The 18531-nt window shown below is 43.6% G+C and overlaps 1 protein-coding gene across 6 annotated transcripts in view; it reads left to right on the top strand.

Moving 5' to 3' along the window:
- Positions 1 to 18228, top strand: part of TMEM184B (transmembrane protein 184B) — a 48649-nt gene extending 30421 nt beyond the window's left edge. For all 6 annotated transcript variants that reach the window (XM_061639121.1, XM_061639120.1, XM_061639119.1 and 3 more), the window contains 4 exons: positions 4697 to 4788; positions 5781 to 5950; positions 9907 to 10101; positions 13760 to 18228. In XM_061639121.1, the coding sequence (XP_061495105.1) occupies positions 4697 to 4788; positions 5781 to 5950; positions 9907 to 10101; positions 13760 to 14001 (699 nt within the window). In that variant the 3' untranslated portion in view covers positions 14002 to 18228. The remainder of the gene's footprint in view (positions 1 to 4696; positions 4789 to 5780; positions 5951 to 9906; positions 10102 to 13759) is intronic.
- The last annotated feature ends 303 nt before the right edge of the window (positions 18229 to 18531 follow it).

The raw sequence follows: 18531 nt of genomic DNA, 5'->3' as shown, positions 1-18531 counted from the left end.
AGTATGACTTAGCTGGATACAGTCCAGTAAAAATACATTAAAATGCACTGATAAAAATGCAACACAGGCACAGACCACAGATAAAATATAACTTCAACAGTCTCTTGATTGACATATCCTAACCCACAGTGTTACATACCTGTTTATTTTTATTCTCTTTGCTTGTGAGATTGTGGCACTACCTTAGTGTTTTAATAGTATTTATTATACTGTTTTGTGTTTTTAGTTTGTGTTGTCGTTTAAAGGTTAATAAAAACTATTCAAAAACCCCCAATAACTCCAGCAGATACTTAGGGAAAAGCCTCCTGGACTAAAATTGTCTTTTCTAACCAGAGGGAGATGGGGTCACAACACTTCTTGGGGGGGGGCATTCCACAATATTGCTGCGGCCGCTGAGATGGCCCTAGCTCATGTTGCCATCAGCCATTCCTCTGCTCTCGGTAGGACACAAAGAGGAGGAGTACAGATTTGTTCTCTGCTGCCCCAGAGGGTAGGACTAGGTCTAATGGTTTTAAGTTGCAGGAGCGTAGATTCAGATTGGACATTAGAAGGAACCTTGACAGTAAGGGCAGTTCGGCAATGGAACCGACTGCCTAGGGAGGTGGTGGGATCCCCTTCGCTGGATGTCTTCAAGCAGAGGCTGGACAGCTATCTGCGGGAGATGCTCTAGCTGTGGATTTCCTGCTGTGAGCAGGGGGTTGGATTCGATGGCCTACAAGGCCCCTTCCAACTCTATGATTCTATGAAAGACTCTCCTTCTGATACTATGAAGTGGGGAAGGAGCTATGGGAGGAGGCAGTCCCTCAGGTATCTTGGATCTAAGTTATTTAGTGCTTTAAAGGTAATCACAAACATTTTAAATTGTGTCTGGAAGCAAATTGGCAACCAGTGCTGGCATTTCAGGATAAATGAAATGATCACCCACTAACATCCTTGTTGTCACATTCTGGATCAACTGCAGCTTTCAAGGATTCTTCAGAGTAGCTTCAAGTAGTGTGCATTGCTGTAATCCAGTCTTGATGTAACCAAGGTCTCTGTTACCAGGTCCAGGTCTGATTTCCTCAGGAACAAGCCAGTGCACCAGTCCAAAATGGCCACTGCTGCCACCTGATCATCCAAATCCAGGAGCATTCCCAAGGAGAGTACAATCCCAAGCAAAACAGACTGAATTCCTATTCCAAAGTCCCTCTCATTCCTGACTAGGAGAACATATATTTTGTCTGGATGGAGGTTCAGTAGTGCAGCCCTCATCCAGCCCATTACCACTTTCAGAAACCAGTTCAGAACCCTGCAGCTTCCTTGGTATTAGAAGAAAAAGAAAAATAGATTTCTGTGTCATCTGTGTTGGCTCTAATGGCTAATAGACCAGTTAGAGTATTAGTAAATTAGCAGAGTTTAGCTTAGTGTAGCCTGTTCAGAGCTCTATACAGAGTGAGTGTGATTTTTACCTAAGAGAAAGCAAGCTTTTTCCTTGCTCTGAATCATTGAGACTTAGACTTCACTTCAAAATAAGAAAAGACTACTTTATAAATAGAAATACATACTGGATAGGAAAGATGCTACTTCTATCTAGCTAACTGAGCTGGAGGCTGTAATGGCCATGCTTAAACATTGCCCCCATGCTAGAGGAGAGGAGACAAATAGAACATGGCTCTTCTCCTCCAGTGGTCAGCAGAGAGGAAAGCAGGAAGGCGAGTCAGAAGTGAGAATAGCTTCCTGAGAAGTATCAGTTTACACTGAAGGAAGACAGACAGACAGTAAAGATAAGTACAGGTCAGTCTAGCCAGATAGGAAGAATATCTCTCTATCTCTCTCCTCGTGCAAAGAAAACCAAATGGGAGTTGTTCTTGTCACACTTCTAATAATCTGCTTATTGATGCCTATGCAGGCCAAACTCTCACCTCTCCCAGCAGTTCCATGCAGATCATGGATTGGAAACCTTTTTCATCTCAAGGGCCATATTCCCTGATAGGCAACTTTCTAGGGAATACATGGCAGAGGTGGATTGGGCCAATTACACAAGTGTATGGAGCTGTGGATGTGACTTATCTTGGTACAGAAGGCTACATTCTAGTCATGTAAATAGCCAGAGGTTTCTACGTACATATATTTTTCCATTTTCCATCCAGGCAAGCTAGTGGCATTATTACAGTTGAAGGACACATTCCAGCCTGGCCAATGAACTTGAAGAGGGTGAGGAGTGGGGCCTGTGAGGAGTATGACCTGGCGAGAACCCTGAGGGCCAAATAAAGATGCCTGGGGGGGCCACATTCCGTCCCTGGGGCTGAGGTTTTCCACCATTGATGTTGAAAAACATGAGGGACAGAAGTAATCCCTGAGAGGCATCAGACACCAACAGCCGAGGCATTTAGCAGGAACCTTCCATCATCAGCTTCTAGAACTGAAACCCCGAGGAAGAACAGAACTATTGCAAAGCATCCCCAGGGTAGGATGCTGCTTTTCACCTCTAAAAAGGCCTCCAGAATGGCCCACTTAAAAAAGGAAAAATAAAATAATCAGGAACAGAATAAAACACTACAGAATCACCCAACATCTTTTCATCTACGTACTGAAAAACCAAGTTGCTGTTAGCTGACTTAAATAGACTCTCTGTTTATCCAGCGGACTTGATAGAGAACAAAGGCTGCATATTTTTTTGCAGCAGGGTGTATATCTAATAATGGTTATTTCGGGGTTGACACAAGTGGAAGCTTGGCAAAAAAAGTATGGTACCGTGCTTATGATATTTTTTGCTTTCCTCAGCAGAATTTTCAGCTCTGTCTGCCTGATGTAAAAAGATGCTCTTGTGATAGAAAATAAATAAAAGCTTTATCAGGGACACACATTCACTGTTAATAAAGATAAACAAAAACTCTGCAAGGAGACCAATGAGGACCTATTCTAATTAAAACTATACACGGTCCTGCGCACCATTAAGCCCATAATAGCGGAGCTTGGAAAAGTTACTTTTTTGAACTACAACTCCCATCAGCCCAATCCAATGGCCATGCTGCCTGGGGCTGATGGGAGTTGTAGTTTAAATAAGTAAGTTTTCCAAGCTCTGGATAATAGAGACATGCCAGATTGTGTAGGAATATGGCCCTCAAGCTGAAAAAGGTTCCTCATCCCTAATCTATATCAAGGTGTACTTACCTTACTAATGGGCGAATAGACTATGAAGACTGTACCCTCTGCTACTGCAGTTCTGGGGTGTGCATTATGGCAGGTTAGCGTTGGAGAAAGCTTACATTCAGAAGACATAGTTATGTACTAACTATGCCCCCTGCCCCAATCCTGCATCCAGAGCCCTCTTATTCTGTGATTGGAGTGAATTGTACAGATTAAGAAAATAGCACATATTAACTTCTTGTGTAATTCTGCAGAATTAAAAGTGTCCCTGAATCCCTACAATTTGTTTGGATTAGGGTCTCTCTCCCTCTTCCACCCCAAGTGTTCAGTATTTTATTTAAAATTATATATCATTGCCAAGTTACAATGTAGGATATGGTTACTGTGTGGACGTATGCACTGCAATGGATGAAATGTTCTAGATATGATGGGATGTATCCAACTAATTTATATTCAGACCTAAGTTAGTTATGCTCATTATTTTCAGTGGGTCTACTTTGAATAGGACTAACATTGGATACAACCCAAGGAGATGTTGCTGGATATATCCTAGTAGAACATCCACAGCCATGGTGCAAATAACAAGCTAGGGTTCTTTGGTATTATAATACTTTGTGTAGCCCCTGATTAATGAATAGAGTAAGACAAAGAAAGAGGAAAAAATCCCCAAATGCTGAGAAAAAATTATTACTTTGGAAAGCCCAACACGTTTTGTCCTCTAGTATATTGGGCCTTTGTCAGGGGATACAATAGTCTGTAGAGATCTCTAATAGCAAAAATGCTTACATTGTTAATGGCAACTAACAATCCCATTTTGGGAATTTTTCCTCTTTCTTTGTGTTTCTTTGGATGCTGACCATTTTTTGTTTCCAGTTAATAAATAGTGTACAACAGGAATAGGCAACATAGTGCTCTCCAGTTGTGGTTGGACTCCAGCTCCCATCAGCCCCAGCCAGTGTGGCCAGTGGACAGGGATAATGGGAGCTGTAGTCCATCAACATCTGAAGGGCACCATATTAACTATCTTGGTGTTCAAAACAGATGGCTAATATTTTTCTTTTTAGAAATCTACATCTATAAATAAACTTGGTTTCAGACTATAGATAGCTGATAACTGGCTACTTTTCTGTTCTATTCTGTGTCAGCAGTTCTACAAACTCAAAGCATGCATATTTCTTCACAAGCAAAAACTGGCCTTTAAAACAACCATATCACCTGTTTTTGTTATTTCTTCATTTTCCTGCTAGATTATTATGCTCCATCATAGAATACTGAGTACTGAATAAGAGCTGCTATTTAAATGTAGCGTAGATGGTATGGTCTTTCTCAGCCAATCTTAGAACTAGTTGTGGATGGCTTTTCAGGCAGAGAAGAAACCATGTTTAAACCTACTTTTAATCTCAATGCAGCTAATTGTCATTCTGCTTGACATTAGTCACAGTTCCAAGTTAAAAGTGCTACATTTGTGGCTGAGTAAGATGGCTGGGACTGCTTAGAGATCAAAGCCTGAAGAATGTGCTCTTCTTCCTATTTATTTTTCCTTCCTTTCTCTTTTTCTCTCTTCTAGGCTACTCTGCAGTTCTGTGTGGTCAAACCTCTCATGGCAATTATTACAGTCATCCTTCAGGCATTTGGCAAGTACCAGGATGGGGACTTTGAGTAAGTATATAGTTTAATTATAAAATACACAATTTTGTTTGTCAAAGAAAAATACACAATTGCTGGAAGCCACAGGAGGGAAGAGTGCTCTTTGCACTCAGGTCCTGCTTGTGGGCTTTCTGTGAGCAGCTGGTTGGCCAGTGTGGGGAAAGGATGCTGGACTAGATGGGCCATTGGTCTGATCCAGCAGGGCTCTTGTTATGTTCTTATGTTCTTAAGTGACACTTAATCTGACAGTTCTGTGAAGAAAGGAGTTTGATTAAAGAGGAAGGGCTTGCCTATCCTAAGAACTGGGAGATTGAAATATGATGACTATAAAAAAGTTCAGCATAGGGGATTGGGTTGGATTCGGGAGATCAGGATCTAATCTCTGCTGAGTCCTAAACCTCACAGGGCAACCTAGACCTAGATGCACTAGGCTCTTGGCCTACCTATTTATTATTTATTTATTTATTATTTGAAATATATCCCACCCTTCCTCCCAGCAGGAGCCTTCACATAATTGTTGTGAGAATAATTTCAAAATATATAGGAAGCTGCTCCAAACTCTTGAGGGGTAGGCTGGAAACAAAATAGAAATAAGGGCCTATTGATATGACCACTGGACCCACTTAGTCACAGGATAAAGCTTTGATAAAGCATGTGCTTCTTGATTCCTACAAATTTGGTGCTAACTTGCCCAGGTTTTCCCCATAACTACCATGTTTTCATAATGTATAAAAGCTCTGAATGAAATGGGGGTTGCTATAATTCAGGTATGGGAAACCTTTGGCCCTCCAGTTGTTGCTGAACTACAAGCCCCATTATCTCTAGCCATTGGCCATGCTTGCTGGGACTGATAGGAGTTGTAGTTCAGCAACATCTGGAGGGCCAAAGATTCCCCACACCTGCTATAATTGTTTGTAATGATGTAATGATTTACTGCCTGAGAAAAGAGGCAGTAAAAATACCTGAGAATTTGAGTATTCATGTTTGCTTTGCTTTCCTTACAGTGTTACAAGCGGGTATCTCTATGTGACAATAATTTATAACATCTCTGTCAGCCTGGCTCTCTATGCCCTCTTCCTCTTTTACTTTGCCACACGTGAACTGCTCAGTCCCTACAGCCCTGTCCTGAAATTCTTCATGGTCAAGTCTGTCATTTTCCTGTCCTTCTGGCAAGGTGAGATACCCACATACTTTTAACCCACAAGTAGTTCTAACTGAGAATGCCTGGCAGAGTATTAAAACCTGATGACACATGCCTAGTAGGCATATAAATTTTAATTTTCATGATTTCTTTTTGACTGTCCTAGGCTAAACCCCATCTTCCCTTGCCATTTCTCTTTGTTATCCTCAATAATTGCATTATATTACTCATCTCTGCTCTTGACCCCACTACAAATCTCACTGTGCTGTAATAAAGTAACTCATTCAATCAGATCCCTGCTGACAAGGGGTGCAGCAAAATCTTGGCATTTGGACTGGGGCAGAGTAGGTGTTGAGTCTCATGTCATTTTTTTTAAAAAGGTCAAAATTGGAGAAAATTGTCTGATTGTGCAGTTGGAGGATTCTGAACAACTTGAGTTGATGTTTCCTAAAGTGTTGATTTTGAACAAAGGGAAGGGGCAGAGAACATTAAGTGTGTTCCTATCTCCATTTCTGCTGATAGGTAAATAGAGTTGACAGTATTGGGAAGAAAGAAGGGAAATGTTGAGGACGTGTAGAAAGCAGAGACGTTTGGGGGCAAAATTAGGGCAAATATTAGACAGGTTCATACATTTGAAAAACTGCAGCTAACTGCTCACATATTGTGTAGACTTTGTAAGACATGATGGTTACATAATTGGCTGGGGGAAAATATATCATGGTGATATAAAATGGTGAAACATAAATTGAAAGAACTAAGAAATGCACAAATGGGAGGGTTTTTTTTGAAAAATATGTAGAAGAAAACTACATCTGAAGAAAGGGATGAAAATAAGCAACTGGTAGTTTGAAAATGGTTATTGTTTTCAATTTAGAACACCAGCACTAATAAATCAGAAAATAAATTAAAAGAAGAAATAAGGATAACTGAAAGGCGTGAACCTGATTACACAATAAAGAAACTGAGGGGGGAAATTGGCAGCGGTTCCTGCATTCAGCCAAGGACCAGCTAACAGTTTACATAAGTTTTCTAAAGTGAAAGAATTCTGTTAAAATCATAAAGTGGGAATAAAACACATGGAATTAGAATATAATATAAAAGTTTTCACGTAAGAAAATAAGGTAGGAACAAGGACCAGAGTAAATTTGGATAGGGTGGCTCCGAAACGTCCTCTCCCCCTGAATAGAACTCAGACAGCACCCTGGTATACACCACGGTTGCGGGGTCTGAGACAGGAGGTGAGACGACTTGAGCGCCGGTGGCGGAAATCTCACACTGAAGACGATCGGACACTGGTTAGAGTGGCAATAGCTGCCTACCAGGTGGCAACAAAGGCAACAAAGAGGGAATTCTTTGCTGCCTCTATTGCGTCAGCAGAGTGTTGTCCCAGGAGATTGTTCCAGGTGGTCCAAAGCCTGGTCGGTCCAGTTGCTCAGGAACCCATGGACCAATCTAAAATCTCCTGTGACATTTTTGCTAAACACTTTGCTGGTAAAATCGAGCGCCTGAAGAGCATGATTCCGTTCGCCGTGGATACAGGTAGTAGGCCAGGGTCGGCCAGTTGCATTCCGGTCCGGTGGGATCGGTTTCAGCCTCTTCCCTCTGAGGAAGTGGACAAGGTGCTCAGTACTGTGAAGCCAACCACCTGTCTGCTTGATCCTTGCCCTTCGTGGCTCGTCATGAGTTGCAAAGAGAGACTGAGCGAAGGGATCAAGGCAGTGGTAAATGCATCCTTGAAAGAGGGTGCAATACCATCAGCCCTCAAGGAGGCGGTGATAAAGCCCATCTTAAAAAAACCCTCCTTGGATCCCCAAGAGCTGAATAACTTCTGCCCAGTTTCTAATTTACCATTCTTAGGCAAGGTAATTGAGCGAGTGGTGGCCAGACAGTTACAGACACACTTGGAGGAAACGGATTATTTAGATCCATTCCAATCGGGTTTCAGGACTGGACATGGAACTGAAACAGCCTTGGTCGCTCTGGTGGATGATATGAGGAGGGCGTTGGATAGGGGAGAATATACGTTCCTCGTCCTCCTAGATCTCTCAGCGGCTTTCGATACCGTTGACCACGGTATCCTGTTGGATCGCCTAGGGGGATTAGGAATAGGGGGCACTGTTTTACAGTGGTTCCATTCCTATCTCTCAGATAGGCACCAACGGGTAGCTTTGGGGGATGAGGTATCAGACCCTTGGCCTCTTAATTGTGGGGTGCCACAGGGCTCTATCCTCTCTCCCATGCTGTTTAACATCTATGTGAAACTGCTGGGGGCCATCATCAGGAGTTTTGGGCTGAAGTGTCACCAATATGCGGATGACACTCAGCTCTATCTCTCATTTAAGTCCTCACCAGAGTTGGCTGTGGATACCATGTCCAAGTGCCTGGAATCCGTAAGTGGATGGATGGGAGAGAACAGGCTGAAGCTGAATCCCGACAAGACCGAGGTGTTGCTTGTGGGAGACAGAGGAAGGCTGGGTATTATGGACCTGATGCTTAATGAGGTGAGATTACCCCTGAAGGACCAGGTCCGCAGCCTTGGGGTCATTCTTGACTCCAGGCCGTCCATGGAGGCTCAGGTCTCGGCGGTGAGTTGGGCAGCTTGGTATCAGTTACATCTGATACGGAGGCTGCGACCCTACCTTCCTGTTCATCTGCTCCCACGGGTGATACATGCCCTGGTCTCCTCTCGCTTAGACTACTGTAATGCGCTCTACGTGGGGTTACCCTTGAACACGGTCCGGAAGTTACAGCTGGTACAGAATGCGGCGGCACGCTTGATTAAGCATAGCCGCCGCTGTGACCATATCACGCCAGTGTTAATAGATCTTCACTGGTTACCAGTTGTTTAACAGGCCCTATTGAAGGTGTTGGTGCTGACCTTTAAAACCCTATACGGTTTCGGCCCAGTCTATCTGAAGGAGCACCTACAGAATCACCAATTATGCCGCCTGACAAGATCAGCCTCACAAGACCTTCTCTCGGTCCCACCGGTTAAAACAGCCAGGCTGGTGCGGACCAGAGAGAGGGCATTTTCGATTGTGGCCCCCACCCTCTGGAATTCCCTTCCTTTTGATCTCTGACATGCTCCCTCCCTGATGGGTTTTCGCCAAGCCTTAAAAACCTGGCTATTCAGGCGGGCCTAGGGGTTGGGGAGGATTAATTTTATAAGGTTTTAAATAGAAATTGGTTTTAAATTGATTATGATTGTGTTTGCTTGTATTTTATTTTGTATTATGTACTGCTCTCTATTATTGTAAGTCGCCTAGAGTGTCCACTAACCTGGACAGATAGGTGACCAACAAATAAAATTTATTATTATTATTATTATATAAATTACAAGTTTAAGGGTTGTGTTTTTTTTGTGATATCAGTAATTAAAATGTTAACAATAAAAGTGTGTGGAAAAAGGAAATCTGAAAGAAAAATGAGTTAAGTAAAGTTTACAAGTATGTTGTGACACAGATAATGGCCCAATCTGCATGTAATGCTAAGCCAGACCATGTCTGAGTGTGAACAAGCAAGCATTCAGGTAATCAGAACAAGAACGGCAGCTGCTTCACTCCTTCCCTGGTGCTGCTGCTGGCATGCTGCCTGAAGCTGAGGTTTAGCATTGTGTCCGAACCCAGGCTCATGGTTTGTCTTCTCCAAACAAGCCACATGCAGTAAGCCAAGAACAAACCTTGGCTACAAGTACCCGATTGAGTGATTGATTGATTGATTCAATAAGCAGCCGCAGCAGCAGCAGCAGCAACAACAACAATAATAACAACTGGAAGGGCAAATTTATAACCCAATTTTGAACAATTGTTCTCAAACAGGTTACAATAAAATCTGAGTAATAACATTAAAATGTTGCAACAAGGAAAGATTAAAACGAGGAAGTGGTTACAAAGGCAACTTCTACTCTACAGCGTTTTTGCAGTATGCTGCCCCTATATAGTGTTCTGAGATCCCCCTTAGTTCTTACTATATGATTCTGTTTTGTTTAGGGATGCTGTTGGCCATCCTGGAGAAGTGTGGTGCAATCCCAAAGATCAAATCAGCAAACGTATCTGTGGGTGAGGGGACCGTGGCAGCTGGCTACCAGGATTTCATCATATGTGTGGAAATGTTCTTTGCAGCTATTGCTCTGCGCTATGCATTCACTTACAAAGTCTATGCAGACAAGCGTCTTGATGCACAAGGTATGGAGGGAGGGCAGTCCTGGGGCTGTGGTAAGAGAAAGGAGATTATCCCAGTTGAACTTGTTGATAGTTTAAATAAACTCCTCATGTGGGCAACTGAACACTGTTTTTCCATCTGCCAGATTTGCACACTGGTTTATCACCTGATTTGGTTTTCATTTTTCTTGATCACAGGTCTGGAGGCTGAAAGACAATCTTCTGTTGAATTATGGGAGACGCTATCTTGAGAGTCTTGCCATAACCTTCCTATACTTATACAAGAGCTCCCCTGTATATGTTATGAATGGGAATAAAGGCCATTTTCCTGTTTGAGGTGGATCTGTGTGAAAAAAAGGGGAAATAGCTTTGGAACATAGAAAGCTGCCTTATACCAAGTCAGACAGTTGCTCTGTTTAATTCAGTATTGCCTACACTGATTGGTAGCAGTTCTTTCCTTCCCCTATCTGCATGGATTGAAGCTGGGACTTTCTGCATGCAAAGCATGTGGTCTGCAAATGAACCGTGCACAGCCCATATGTTGCTATGCTTTTTCCGTCTTCTTACTACTAAAAATTGGGGTGGTGGGCCAAAGTTGTCTGTATTGAGTCTGTCTATTTTATTTATTTATTTGTTTCATTTACAGACCGCCCATAGCGAGTGGCTCTCTGGGCGGTGTACAAAAAGGTTAAAATACAAAATATCAACAATAAAATCAGACAACAAACAATAAACACAAGCAGCAACTAAAGAAAAAAATAAAAAAATAAAAAAATTAAATTATAACATAAACGCTTAAAATGCCTGGGAGCATAGCCAGGTCTTAACCTGGCGCCGAAAAGATAGAAGCGTAGGCGCCAGGCGTACTTCTTCGGGGAGGCTGTTCCACAGTTCGGGGTCCACTACAGAAAAGGCCCTAGATCGAGTAACTGTCCTCCGGGCTTCTCGATGGGTTGGTACCCGGAGGAGGGCCTTAGATGCTGAGCGAAGTGACCGGGTAGGTTCATAGCGGGAGAGGCGTTCCACAAGATATTGCGGTCCCACGCCATGTAAGGCTTTATAGGTCAAAACCAGCACCTTGAATCTGGCTCGGAAACAAATAGGTAGCCAGTGCAAACAGGCCAGAACAGGTGTTATATGTGCTGACTGGCTGGTCCTCGTCAGCAGTCTGGCTGCTGCGTTTTGCACTAGCTGAAGCTTCCGAACTGTCTTCAAGGGCAGCCCTACGTAGAGTGCATTACAGTAATCCAGCCTAGAAGTTACCAGAGCATGAACAACTGAGGCGAGGTCATCCCTGTTCAGATAGGGGCGTAGCTGGGCTACCAACCGAAGGTGGTAGAACGCATTCCTTGCCACCGAGGCCACTTGCGCCTCAAGAGACAAGGAAGGATCGAAAAGAACTCCCAGACTACGAACCTGTTCCTTCAAGGGGAGTGTGACCCCATCTAGGACAGGGTGAACATCCACCATCTGGGCAGGGGAGGCACTCACCAACAGTGTCTCAGTCTTGTCTGGATTGAGTCTCAGTTTATTAGCTCTCATCCAGTCCATTATCGCGGTCAGGCAATGATTCAGCACATCCACAGACTCACCTGTAGAAGATGAAAAGGAGAAATAGAGCTGCGTGTCATCAGCGTACTGGTGGCAACACACTCCAAAACTCCTGATGACGGCACCCAGAGGCTGCATGTAGATGTTAAAAAGCATGGGGGACAAAATCGACCCCTGAGGGACTCCACAATGGAGAGTCCAAGGTGTCGAGCAATGTTCCCCAAGTACTACCTTCTGGCGACGATCCGCCAAGTAGGAGCGGAACCACTGCCAAGCAGTGCCTCCAACTCCCAACTCCGCGAGTCTCCCCAGAAGGATACCATGGTCGATGGTATCAAACGCCGCTGAGAGATCAAGGAGAATCAACAGAGTCACACTCCCTCTGTCCCTCTCCCGACAGAGGTCATCGTACAGGGCGACCAAGGCTGTTTCAGTGCCAAAACCAGGCCTAAAACCGGATTGAAACGGATCCAGATAATCGGTCTCATCCAAGATCACCTGGAGCTGATTGGCAACCACCTGCTCCAGAACCTTGCCCAAAAAGGGGATATTTGCCACCGGTCTATAATTGTTCAAGTTATCTGGGTCTAAGGAAGGTTTCTTCAAAAGAGGTCTCACTACTGCCTCCTTGAGGCTACTAGGGACTACTCCCTCACTCAAGGAGGCATTTATCACTTCCTTGGCCCAGCCGGTGGTACCAGTCCTGCTAGCCTTGACCAGCCAAGATGGACAAGGATCTAGAGCAGACGTGGTCGCCCGCACCATTCCAAGCACCTTGTCCACTTCCTCAAGCTGCACCAACTGAAACTCATCCAATAATGAAAGACAAGACCGTGTTCTGGACACTTCAATGGATTATGTCTATCTTGACCTGGGAAAGGGGGACTGTCTTCAGAGCAGAGTTGAGATGCGATAGGCTAGGAATCCCAATTTTAGGCATTTGACAGAGGAGAACCACGTAGCAGGATTTTGCAATCTTGTATGCAATAGTTAATATACTCTGCTTGTTTTAAAGTTGAATTTTGTGATAATATGTCCTGGTGAAGAGTCTGAGAATAATATGCCTTTTCAGACTGTTGTTTCCTATATCTTCCTCTCTTGTTTTTTTCCCTCTCTTTCCTCTTTCCCTTGCTTTGGGCTCTGGTGTCTGGCGCAGCTGTTCCATCATATGGGCCATATGGTAGGTGCCGTGCTCTCTCGCTGCATTTGTTTCACTTTCCCTTTGTTGAGACACTATTTGCTGCAATGACTCCTTACAGCTTCCTGCATTATCGGTCCTATATGCACACAAATGTACATAGGTGTAGAGCTTGGAAAAGTTACTTTTTTGAACTACAACTCCAACCAGCCCAAGCCAGTGGCCATGCTGGCTGGGGCTGATGGGAGTTGTAGTTCAAAAAAGTAACTTTTCCAAGCTCTGGCGTGTATTTTGGGAGAAGCATGAGTGGAATGGGAGGTGGCTCTGAAGTTTTTGCCTCAGCAGCTCTGATTACTGAAGAGGCAAGCTGTTTTTAAAGCAGATGGGGCTTGTCTCCAGCAGAGGGAAATTACTATGATGAAAACCGTAAAGAAGCCTCCTGCTGCACCTGTATGTGGTGTATGCTGTAAAGTTCTGCAATGGCTCCTCTTACCTCTTCCCTACCTTAGGTGTGACTTCCCACTTTAATCCAGTTCCATCTTTGCTTCCTTTTCCCAACAGACACTGAAAGTCTACTATAGACAGTCCTTCTTCCCCTTTCTCTTGCTGTTTTTCTCCCACCCCTGCCACAGGCCAGGAGCCCCTCAGTACCAGATCTTTTCCCTCTTGCATGGATTTTCTAGCCCTCTAGTTACATGTTTCTGTTCTGTAACATTTCCTAAACCTTGAAAGTAGCACTTTGTAACCTAAATGGTGATTTCATGTCTCTGCTATCTCACAAGAGTTGTCAGAGTGTTTTGTGTCACTAGTTTGCTTGACATTCTTCCAGTCCTTGCCAAAAGTGGTTCCTGCCTAATTCTTATCAAAGTTAAGCTGCAACAGCAACCTGAAGTTACTGCAGATAGATTTTGCCCAAATTTATGGGATATTTGGGAGGGGGAATGGTAGATTTCTGCCCTTAGTTGCTCTTAAACATGCTCTCTTTCTCTCTAGGCCGCTGTGCCCCCATGAAGAGCATTTCTAGCAGCCTTAAGGAGACCATGAACCCCCATGACATTGTGCAGGATGCCATCCATAACTTCTCCCCTGCCTACCAACAGTACACCCAGCAGTCAACGCTAGAACGTGGACCACCTTGGCGCAATGGTGGTCACATGATCTCACACTCCCACAGTAGCTCTGGTGCCCGTGACAACGAGAAGACCCTGCTCCTGAGCTCAGATGATGAGTTCTAAGGAAGTGATGAAGCATGCCCCAGCCTGGAACTTTCCCTTTATTTATTGAACCAGAAACGCAGGTCAGGTCCCTTTTTTATATGGTGCTCAAGTCAGGAATGGGCACTTCCTGTTGCCAATTGTGAGCATGGACCATTGTGACTAATGCGGGTGGTTTGGACTGTCTTTTCCTAGACTCTTTTTGAAAGGCTGAACTGGAACAGATTTCATTTAATACGGAAGATTTAAAGAACACTAAATCCACATGGCATAGAATAGGACAAAGATCTGGGATGAGTGGATCATGCTCTTCTGCTGTTTAATTGGGGAAGGTAGGTGGTAGAGGGGTCAGGCAAGAGAATCTTGAAGACATGAGGCTGTATCTTTACCCATTTACTAAGCTGCCTGAAATATGACTGGCTGACATTAGAAGCAGTGGTAATTTCTTTTCCCTGCTGCACTACTAAAATGCACTTCCAAACACCTGTTTCTGAACAGTAATTTGGTATATAGATTTAAGCCTGTCTCTAACTATTGTCCCAGTATTAACTTTGACCAAATTTTCAATTGTGAGAAGAATTCCCTTAGGTGTATTCCATAATACTGTTGTTACATATATGTTCTGCCTCCGCTAATGATCAGCATTGGGTGTTTTAGAAGAGAGCAATGTTCTGCTTTAGAATAGAATAAAGAAGAGGAATGCTTTCTGGACTGAAAAAACGAGCAGCTCTGAAACCAGATCTTGTTGAGGTTGAGGGTGGCTTTTTTTGATGTGTTTCTTGCCCAACACTTCAAGAGAGTACAAGGCATTTCCTGAAAATAGGATTTGCCTCATCTGTGGAGAGAAATATTTTTGCTAGAAGCTAATGGCCACAGTTCAGAGAGAGTCTCACAGAAGTTGTTCAGGATATTGGATAAGGATGTACATTCCTAGTCAAGTTGCACATTCACATCCATACCCTGCAGTATGGATGGGGACCACATCACACGATTCTCCTTTAAATGCATATCTGATCTGCAGGTATGTCTTCTGATCCAGTTACTGAATCCACATTGAGGAGTTTGCTTCCCTGCACAGATCTTCACTTTACAATAGGCCATTTGTTTACGCATTTATTTCTAGAACTCTACTGTCATTGATTTCATTCTCTTTTGTAACTGCTCTTATGAAGGAGTTCTGCAACTCCTCATACTAATACTAAAATATCTTTAGCACATCTGTCTTCCTCCTTAGACCTGTATGCCCTTGTATTTTTTAACAAGTTCCAGAACATATGTTGTAAATTACAAGTTCTTCTTGCTGTTGTCAATATTTTACTTTGTTAATAGTTAATTTTGAGTGTCAGTGGGATGGAGTTTCCCTGGGATGATGAACATTCCATCTTCTCTTCCCTCACTTGTTCTGGGCCTGTACCAGTTTGGCTAGGAGATGTAAACATATATGTGATGTGCATTTGTTACCTTGGCATTACATTCTCTACAACCCATGTGATAAAAAAAGTTTCCTATTGACCTGTTTAGGCCTGACCTGGCCCTTATAGAAGGCCCTTTTATAGAGAATCACAAGGCCCCTTTATAAGCTGAAAAGCCTATTAGTTGCTGGCTTTACCAGACACCTTGGTTTGTTTGATGATTTCAAGCTGGAAAGGGCAACAGAATTAATTGTAGCATCTTGTACTTCTCTGCTGCTGTTGTGGTTAATTGTGTCTGTATTAACCCTGCCTGCAAAAAAAAAACGGGAATAACATTCAACTTCTTCCTTCCCTGACACCTCTCTCAATTCCTCTTCCCCATTCACTACCAATAATGCTTGTTCTGGTCTATGCTGCTATATGTGTCTCTCCCACAGCTTGTGGTGGTTAATGGACACCTGCTCTTTTATGGCGATTTTAACCCCTCCTGTGGAGAGTCTTGAAATGAGGATCTCTGGGGTTTGTCTCTTCCGTTCCTTTTCTCTGTGCCTTAATACTTTCACCCACCCCTGCATCACATCATTGGTAATGCAAATCTCAAGGGCAGGGGCGGCACCACTCTTCATCCAAGCTGTGCTTGGTTGGGCAAGAATGTTTGTGTGGGGCTGGGCAGGTTTATTGAAACTTGTGGTTATTCTTCCTGGAGGTACAGTTGTGCCATTGCAGTTTGCACTCTCACACTGCATGTTCCAGAAGAAACTGGATGGGAGGTGGGATGAGCACAACAGCTCCATTCATATCCCCTGCTCAAAATAGCCCGAGGGATTGAGAACTCAGGAGGTGAAGGAAGTAGAAGAGGAGAGATTTAAAAGCAACATGTTTCTGTAAATACAAAATCATCCCTCTCTTTGCGGTTAGACCTCTGCAATATATTCTTGTGGGTTTGCTTTTAAAATCCTGTTGCTGCTTTAAAAAAAGAAAGAAAAGGAACCTCAGATCCACGTAACTGTAGTTTATAACTGGCACCCCAGTTGTTAAACTGTAGCAGTGACTTGTGCCACTGTAGCTGCAGTGTGATCCTAAGCCGCGCCTGCCAGGAAATCCTGACTCTCTTTTAGCACTAGATGTAGCCAGTTGTTGAGCTGCAAAGAGCCTTTCTTGCAGAATGGGAGGCAGGAGAGGGCCCTGACTCCTCCCCTCTCCAGTGCAGCACAATTGCATTTTTGCAGTTATGCAGCTGTTGGTGCAAAGAAACTAATGGGCTGCTGTTGTACCAGTTGCAGAGCTGGGGTCAGGTCCCTGCACCAGAGAGAGGATAGTTGTCCCTTTGTGCCACCAGTAGGACCTTTGCGCCCAATTGTATGACATACTGCCTCATGGAATGAGGATAGATTTCAAAGAGCCCTTTGAAATGACCTTTTAGCTTTTTTGTTTTCTTTTCTTTTTATTTCTAATTTTGAAGGAGGAGACATTGCTTTACTCAAACCCGTTTTTGTGGGACTGTTTATCGCCACCCCTTTTACTTTCCAACTCTGTGACCACTTCCAACACACACTTTTACATTTACTTGTAATGAGTCTTCACAGCGAGCTCCCTTTTTGTATGCAATGGGTGAAGGATGTGACTGAAGTCTGGTGCTGCTGACTGGCAGATATTTCAGCATTGGGAAGAATTCTATATTTTTTAAAAATATTTTTAATGTATACCATATATAAATATATATATTGTGCATAGAAGTTGGTTATTGTTGAAGCTTCCAGTAAGTTGCAGTTTCAGGTAGCTATAACCACCTCCAGACAAGTATGAGGTCCAGTAATAGCAAAAGGTCTCAGGCTTTGGGGCTTCTTTCAAAGCAGAGCCATAGAAATGCACCAGTGCTGAGTTGTTGTTAGTGGAGGGAAGGTGCCTTTGCTGACCCTCGAGGCAGGAAAGTGACAGGCCCAAAGAGCTTGACCCTCGAGGCAGGAAAGTGACAGGCCCAAAGAGCTTGACCCTCAGTGCAGCAATGATCATGCATTCTGATTAGGGCAAGCATAGCCAACACAGTGTCCTCCAGATGTTGCTGGACTATAGCTCCAGCCAGCATGGCCAATGTTTAGGCAGGATTGAGTGTTGTAGTCCAGCAACACCTGGAGGGCAGTAGCAGTTGGTGGGGTGAGGCTGCACTGCACTGGCCTACCAGCACTGGAGTTGCTGCGGTTTGCCTAGAGGGGGAGGGATGTGGCAGTGGCAAGGTCACTGTGGTGCAAGCACACTGGTGGAGTCAATCTGGTGCTTCTGCTGGTGTATTTGCACCGTGCTGACCATACTGCTACTTTGACTGCAGTGCTGAGAAGTCATGTAAGTAGCACAGCCCCACCCTGCCAACTGCTGCTGTTGAGGATATCATGGTGGGTACCCCCTAGATTAGAGCTTCTCACAGGCTAATCATTTAATGTACATTCATATACATCAACCCACCAGAATACTCTTAGCACTCCTCTCTTCCTTGCCTGCTCTTTCCTCCCCCTCCTTTTTTTATGACCATGTAACATACTCCCTGGAATTTTGTTTTTTACTATTTTTCCATGTAGCTTAGTTATTTGTATATAAATGGCTGGGGAAAAATACACTCTGTATGATAAGATAAGAGTTACCTAGTTTTGTACCTATTGTATAATAACTGATGTGAGCTCAGAGACAACCTATTGTCTCTGTTTTGGTCTTTGTGATGTTATACAAGCAAACATGACAAATAAAAGATATAGAGATAATATAGATTGTACTTAATATGTCTCTAGCTTCTGACTTGCAGATATTGTAGCTTTGCCTTCATATTGTCTGGAATTCTCTGCTTTAAAATAAATTGCAGTTAATGGTTAATTCCATATTTTGTGCGTTTCCAGTTACATATTTTCACAAGGAGAGTAAGGTGGTGAAGGATTACATAGAGCACAAGGGGCAAAAAGTGGAGGCCATGGAAAAGGGCAGGTGCCCATTCCATGGCCACTGGAATTCATCTTCCATCTTACACAGTACTTCTCATTTCTGACGCCTCATGTCTTCCTATTACCCTGTTCCCATTTATTACAGGTAAGTATGAAAATGTCCATCTCATGCGGAGTGTTGAAACTGAAAATTACTACCATGTGACCAGGAC

The sequence above is a fragment of the Rhineura floridana genome, chromosome 8 (genome assembly GCF_030035675.1).
Source record: "Rhineura floridana isolate rRhiFlo1 chromosome 8, rRhiFlo1.hap2, whole genome shotgun sequence".
Classification (NCBI taxonomy): Eukaryota; Metazoa; Chordata; class Lepidosauria; order Squamata; family Rhineuridae; genus Rhineura; species Rhineura floridana.
The sequence above is the reverse complement of the archived record's forward strand: the minus strand, read 5'-3'. Positions and strand labels throughout refer to the sequence as shown.